The 7027-nt window shown below is 46.4% G+C and overlaps 1 protein-coding gene across 2 annotated transcripts in view; it reads left to right on the top strand.

The window, feature by feature from the left end:
* Positions 1-6924, top strand: part of SENP3 (SUMO specific peptidase 3) — a 7391-nt gene extending 467 nt beyond the window's left edge. Inside the window, exons 2-11 of one of the 2 annotated variants that reach the window (XM_006922325.3) lie at positions 454-1179; positions 2337-2576; positions 2674-2785; positions 3159-3306; positions 3436-3483; positions 3883-3960; positions 5653-5790; positions 5953-6036; positions 6159-6209; positions 6666-6776. In XM_006922325.3, the coding sequence (XP_006922387.1) occupies positions 465-1179; positions 2337-2576; positions 2674-2785; positions 3159-3306; positions 3436-3483; positions 3883-3960; positions 5653-5790; positions 5953-6036; positions 6159-6209; positions 6666-6776 (1725 nt within the window). In that variant the 5' untranslated portion in view covers positions 454-464. Of the gene's footprint in view, positions 1-453; positions 1180-2336; positions 2577-2673; positions 2786-3158; positions 3307-3435; positions 3484-3882; positions 3961-5652; positions 5791-5952; positions 6037-6158; positions 6210-6665 lie in introns of both variants that reach the window. The other variant, XM_006922326.2, reaches the window with a different exon arrangement.
* Positions 6925-7027: the final 103 nt, after the last annotated feature.

Genomic DNA, 7027 nt, shown 5'->3' on the forward strand with positions numbered 1-7027 from the left:
ACTCTAGACTGCGGTTTCCCTGTGGAAGTTGTGTTTTCTTCATGTATCTCTCTCTGTACCATGTCAGGATTCCCGTGGTGAGCTATCTCCCTTATTAGGCTCTCAATTAGGCCGCCCGGGTGGTATTAACGTAGAGAAGCAGAGCCTGAAAATATTGGTTTTTGACCTGGGCATCTGAGAAATAAGGTCCCCAAGGCCTTCTGGTTAGCCATTCTCCCTTGTCTCTATCTGGGTAGGGGAGAGATGATGGCACAGATGCCAAAGGGTTCATTGTGGACCATGTTAACCAGGAAGATTGAACTTAGTAGTTTTGCTTCTTTTTTCTCTTTCCTCTTTGTATCTCTGAATTTTAGTTTATTTGCAACTAATTCCAAAAGAGTCATGCTGAGGAAGAGAGGCAGGATCTAGGGTACAGGATATTTGGATTCTGACACTCTAACCTTTGTTTTACAGGCTACTGGAAGATGAAAGAGACTCTACAAGGCACCGGGTCTTGGGGGCCTGAGCCTCCTGGACCCGGCATAGCCCCAGCTTACTCAAGCCCTAGGCGGGAGCGTCTCCGTTGGCCCCCACCCCCCAAACCCCGACTCAAATCAGGTGGAGGGTTTGGGCCAGATCCTGGGTCAGGGACCACAGTGCCAGCCAGACGCCTCCCTGTCCCTCGGCCTTCTTTTGATGCCTCAGCTAGCGAAGAGGAGGAAGAAGAAGAGGAGGACGAGGATGAAGATGAGGAAGAAGAAGTGGCAGCTTGGAGGCTTCCCCCCAGATGGGGTCAGCTGGAAGCCACCCAGCGACCTCGCCCTTCCCGTCCTACTCATCGAAAAACCTGCTCACAGCGCCGCCGCAGAGCTATGAGAGCCTTCAGGATGCTGCTGTATTCCAAAAGCACCTCGCTGACATTCCACTGGAAGCTTTGGGGGCGCCACCGGGGCCGGCGGCGGAGCCTTGCACACCCTAAGAACCATCTTTCACCCCAAGAAGGGGGTGCAACACCACAGGTGCCATCCCCTTGCTGTCGTTTTGACTCCCCCCGGGGGCCACCTCCCCCTCGGCTGGGTCTGCTAGGTGCTCTCATGGCTGAGGATGGGATGAGAGGGTCTCCACCAGTACCCTCTGGACCTGCCATGGAAGAAGATGGATTAAGGTGGACTCCAAAGTCTCCTCTGGACCCTGACTCAGGTAAGGTGGGTGGAGGAGGGGGTGGGTAGAGCTGTGATCCTGGAGAACTAGGAGCTTTTTGCTATGATAACTGGGCCTGAGGAAAATAGTATGGTAGAGTTAAGGGGGTCCAAAATAGCTGTGAAATGTCTTAAGCCCCACTTTGATTAGAAACTAAGACAGGGAAGGTAGTCAATGGTGGGATATAGAATCTTTGAGTAGATGTTCTGTGTATAGATGAGAGACGGAGACATCGTTTAGAAAAGTCAGACAGTCTTGTCCACTTGAAATCTGTCCTCATTCAGCCATTCAGGATAAGGGCCCTTTCATGTGCATCTCCAGATGGTGCTATTCTCATAGTGGTGGGATGAGATCTAAGTAGTGGAGAACGTCACCTGTATGGTTGTGTGTGGCATTCTCACTCAGACTATTTCTCTTTTGGAGAACCCCAACTAAACAATTTTAGGCTCTCTGTGTCTTTATCAATTACTTGAGTATTTATTTGAGCCTTTGCTATATGCCAGATGCTATGCTAGGTGCTAGGCATATAGTGGTAACAGATATCTCTGAAATACACATCTCTGAGTTTTAGTTTTTTCATGCTTTCTTCCATTTTCTAAGTACAGTTGACCCTTAACACAGGTTTGAACTGCATGAGTCCACTTATACATGGATTCAGCCCTCCATATCTGTGGGTTTCGAATCTGTGGATTCAACCAACCTCAAGTCAAAGACAATATTTTCAGTCTGTGACTGGGAATCCAGCGATGTGGAGAGCCGACTATATGCATTATTCTCACCATATTATGTAAAGAAATTGAGCATACGTGGATTTTGGTGTCCATGGGGGTCCGTCCCCCACAGATACTAAAAGACAACTGAATTTTGGGAGGAGTTAAAAGTTATACATGATTTTTAAGTGTAGGGTGGGACCGGGGTGTTGCTTCTAATCCTCGTGTTGTTCAAGGGTCAGCTGTAGTTAAGTCTTCCTCTTTGTGCCTTTATAACCTTTTGGATATGCTTATCTCATGTTTTAGGGTCTCTATTCCTTAGAGTTTATATTGGCAGGTTGTTTCGATTTATCTTTCCTGTGGTCTTATAATTTGTGTGTATCATTTAATCTTCCCATTGTCCTTTGAGCCAATTTCTCATCCCCATCCTGTTCCCCTGCCCTACAGGCCTCCTTTCCTGTACTCTGCCCAATGGCTTCGGGGGACCACCTGGGCCAGAAGGGGAGCGAAATCTGGCACCCCCTGATGCCAGCATCCTCATCAGCAATGTGTGCAGCATCGGGGACCATGTGGCCCAGGAGCTTTTTCAGGGCTCAGATTTGGGCGCTGCAGAAGAGGCAGAGCGGCCTGGGGAGAAAGCTGGCCAGCATAGCCCACTTCAGGAGGAGCATGTGACCTGCGTGCAGAGTAAGGAACTCTAAAGGACCTAGTCTCTTTACCTCAGCCAACTCCTAGATCAGAGTCTGGAGGTCTCACCCCACTCCTCTCTCCCTCCTCCACTCAGGCATCTTGGATGAATTTCTTCAAACTTATGGCAGCCTCATCCCCCTCAGTACTGATGAGGTGGTAGAGAAATTGGAGGACATTTTCCAGCAGGAGTTTTCTACACCTTCCAGGTGCGACATGAAAGAGATGCCCTTCAGAAGAGGGCTGGGACTTGGGGGATAAGGAGAAAATGCTGCTACTTTTTCTGCCATAGGGATGTACTTAAAGAGAAAGAGGAAGCTAGAATAGAAGGGGTGGGGGGAATCTACAGGCAAGGTGCCAAGGTGCCAACTGAGAGGGTCATTACCTGGGATCCTGAAATACTATGTATACCTGAGTGTTCATGTGCTGCTTTCTGGGGAGTAGGCCTTCAGCAGTTCCTCAAAAGGACCCATGGCCCCCGCAAAATGGATTAGTTTAGACTCTTATCCTAGGCAGTAGAAGGTACATCTGTGTGCCCTAGTCCCTTTGTCTTTTGTGTGACTCCACCTTTGGCCTACTCAGGAAGGGTCTGGTGCTGCAGCTGATCCAGTCATACCAGCGGATGCCAGGCAATGCCATGGTGAGGGGCTTCCGAGTGGCTTATAAGCGGCATGTGCTGACCATGGACGATTTGGGGACCTTATATGGACAGAATTGGCTTAATGACCAGGTGAGGAGGAGTAGAGAAACAGGCCTAAGAGAAGATTTAAGGAGCAGGGCGTCTGGGGCCCTCTTCATGGGGGAGCCCTGTACGCATGCTGCACCCTCCATGGCAAGTTGCCTCCCATCTTCTCCTCAGGTGATGAACATGTATGGAGACCTGGTCATGGACACAGTCCCTGAAAAGGTAGGCCTAACCAGGTACTTCAGTCCCCAGGAGAACTTGCACAGTTTTAAGCAGCTTTTCAGTCTCTGTCATCTCTCCTGTTTTACCTAAAGAGGACCTTTGTTTCTGGGGAGAGGTGGTAGAAGATAATCTGTTAAATTCAAATCTATAATCTTGGTCCTGAACTTAACAATTGTATTCCTTTTGCCTAGTTTTCAGTGTTTTTCCCCTATGGCTAACCCCACAAATTGGGATGGGAAGCTATAAGATAAGGTTAAAAAGTTTGTTTTTTTACCCTTCAATGAATTGGTGTACAGGTATTGAAAGCAGTTCTTAGAGCCATAATGAAATGAAGAGGACACTTAGCACTAGAACCTGAGGTTTTTAATTTCATGTAGCGCTTTTGTATCATTGGAACAGGTGCATTTCTTCAACAGTTTCTTCTATGATAAACTCCGTACCAAGGGTTATGATGGTGTGAAAAGGTGGACCAAAAACGTGAGTTATGAATTCACATTTACTTATGTAACACTTTCCATTTAAAAACTTGAGTTCTATTTTGTGTAAGCTCTTTCCCCAAAACTGTTCATTCTTTCAAATATTTATTAAATGTCTTCTGTGTGCTAGAAACCATTCTAGGCACTAAGGATACAGTGTTAAATGAAAAAAACTTCTTGCCTTTATGGGGTGAGAATAAATAAGCAAGTCCCAGCTGGTAATACATGCTGTGAACAAATTAAAACATAACGTAGCAGCATGGGAAGTAGGTACTTCAGGTGATCTGGGAAGGCGTTTTTTAGCTGAGACTTGAATGATGAGCAGATTTGAGGGAAGAGTGTTTGAGACAAAGGGAATAACAAGTTACATGGGACACAAAGTGAGAGAGAACATTGGAGGAACAGAGAGGGCCTACGTGGGTGGCCTGTGTGTTTGGAGCAGGGTGAACAAAGGGATTTGGTCAGAGAGAGAATGTAAGGCATGGAGGGTAGGGTAGATGTCATTCCATGTGAACTGAAAAGCCATTGAAAGTTTTAAGCAGGCTGGAAAGTGCCTCATATTTTAAACTCTTATTTCATTTAAAAAAAAAACAAAAAACATTTCAATGATAGGTTGAAAGGAGGCCAAAGAGTAGAAGCAGGCAGACTAACTTAAGACTGAGTTGCACAGTAGTTCACATGAGGAACTTGGACCAGAGTGGTAAAGATAGAAATAGAAGTAGGTTTATCTAGGATAAGTTTAGTGGATAGAACCAATAAGACTTTCTGACATATTGGATGTGGAAAATGAAGAAAAGATAGGAATCAAGGATTGTGCCTAGGTTTTTGGCCTAAGTTACTAGAGAAAATAATTAGGGGGAGAGCAGGTTTGATGATGGAGAAAAAGTTCTTTTCTCCCCTCTTATTCAAAGGCCAGGACATTTCTACAGTAAGGTGGGACCACTGGCTCCAGCATTTCTTAATTTCTGTTTCCAAGTTCAAGAGCTTTTACTCTCAGGGATCTGGCAGGCCTACTCCCTATAGAGGCAAGGTGACATACAGTGAAAAGAACTTGGTCTTCTTTATACCTGTGTTTGAATCCCACCTCTGCCATTTCTTCTGTGACCTTGGGCAAGTTATTTTCCTTTTTCAAGCCACAATTATTTCATTGTTAGGTTGAACACGAGAACATTCTCAAAAGACTATTGTGTTAATTGAGCATTTACCTGGTGCCATACATTATTCTTTGTGCATTATGGATATTAACTAGTTTAATCCTCGTAACAGGTGAGATATAAGTATTATTATTTTCACCCTCTTACAGATAAGTGGTACAGAAAGTTATTAAGTAGCTTGCCCATGGTCATAAGCTACTAAATGGAAGGACTGGATTCGAACCCTAGCAATCTGGCCTGAGAATCCTGAGAGCCTGGGTGCTTAACTACTAAGCACTTGTACCTTTAATGTGTGACAAGTACCTGGCCTATCCTGGACTGTCGAGCCTTTGTCCTGATACCACCTCCTTTGTCTTGCTTGCTTTTCTCTTTTAACCCAAGAATCTAGACATCCAGATGTTGAGCCTTGCCTCACAATCCAGGGGCTGGGTCTTGTGTTCACCTACTTGGTTCCTTGCCTGCTCCTCCATTCTTTAGAACCTCATGGCAGTAGGCAGGAGTCATGCTGTCTCACCTGACCTTTGGCACTGCTTCCATAGGTGGACATCTTCAATAAGGAGTTACTGCTAATCCCCATCCACCTGGAGGTGCATTGGTCCCTCATCTCTGTTGATGTGAGGCAACGCACCATCACCTATTTTGACTCACAACGCACCCTAAACCGCCGCTGCCCTAAGGTTTGAGCAGGAAGGGGAAAGATGGGTAGAATGTGGGGAAGAGGTGCAGTGGCAAGGCATTCCAGGCAGAAGAGTGAGTTTGGGGTCTCTGAGAAGCAACCTAGTCTTAGTGCCTGTGACCACCACATCTGGTTCACTTCCTCCTTTTCTCCATCTACATAGCATATTGCCAAGTATCTACAGGCAGAGGCAGTGAAGAAAGACCGGCTGGATTTCCACCAGGGCTGGAAAGGTTACTTCAAAATGGTAAGTTTCTAGAGGGAAGAGGGGTATGGGATTGGTGGTGGAGATGATGGTAGGAGGCAGAAGTTGAAGCCACATCCCTAGGAGTCTCCAGGTAAAGGGCCTACCCTCTTTCTTTTCTCTAGAATGTGGCCAGGCAGAATAATGACAGTGACTGTGGTGCCTTTGTGTTGCAGGTAAGCAGATTTCATTTGGGTTAAAGGGTTGGGAGGGAGATCGGAGGCTGTTCTGCATCCCTCATTTGGCTCACAGCCACTTGTGGAGCAGGGAGTAAACCTACGCGTTAGAACACAGAAATCCTGGTTTTGTTGGTCCTGTCGTGCTTCCCCATCTCACATTGGGACTAGGTCTCTGGTCCTTGGTCTCTGGCCATGATATACCTGCCTCTGACCCCCAATACAAAGTGTTCTCTCTCTCTTAACATTAGGTATTTCATGTGCCAAGTGAAAACACTGGCTTTAGAGTCAGACTTTTTTTGAGCCTCATGCTATGGGACCTTGGCTTCCTTTGTTTATGAAATGGCATGTTTTCTGAAAGATCGTATGAAATATATAGCACAGGTCCTGACGGGGTGGGGGGTGGGGTGCGATGCTCCGTAGGGGGTTCTCATGGCCTGCTTTGTTAACACCCAGTACTGCAAGCATCTGGCCCTGTCTCAGCCATTCAGCTTCACCCAGCAGGACATGCCCAAACTTCGCCGGCAGATCTACAAGGAGCTGTGTCACTGCAAACTCACTGTGTGAGCCTCGTATCCCAGACCTCAAGCCTATTTATTAATGGGCAGGGGAACATGGGAGACCCTTCCTTCCCAAGAAACTCCAGTTCCTTTCCTCTCTTGCCTCTTCCCCACCCAATTCCCTTTGGTTTTTCATATTTAAATGTTATAATTGATTTCTGTATTTTTTTTTCTTTGAGAATACTTGTTGATTTCTGATGTTCATGGGTGGCCATGGAAAAGCCCCTTTTTCCCTGTCAACAGGGGAGTATGGCCTAG

Source organism: Pteropus alecto, unplaced genomic scaffold (assembly GCF_000325575.1).
Source record: "Pteropus alecto unplaced genomic scaffold, ASM32557v1 scaffold398, whole genome shotgun sequence".
Taxonomy (NCBI): Eukaryota; Metazoa; Chordata; class Mammalia; order Chiroptera; family Pteropodidae; genus Pteropus; species Pteropus alecto.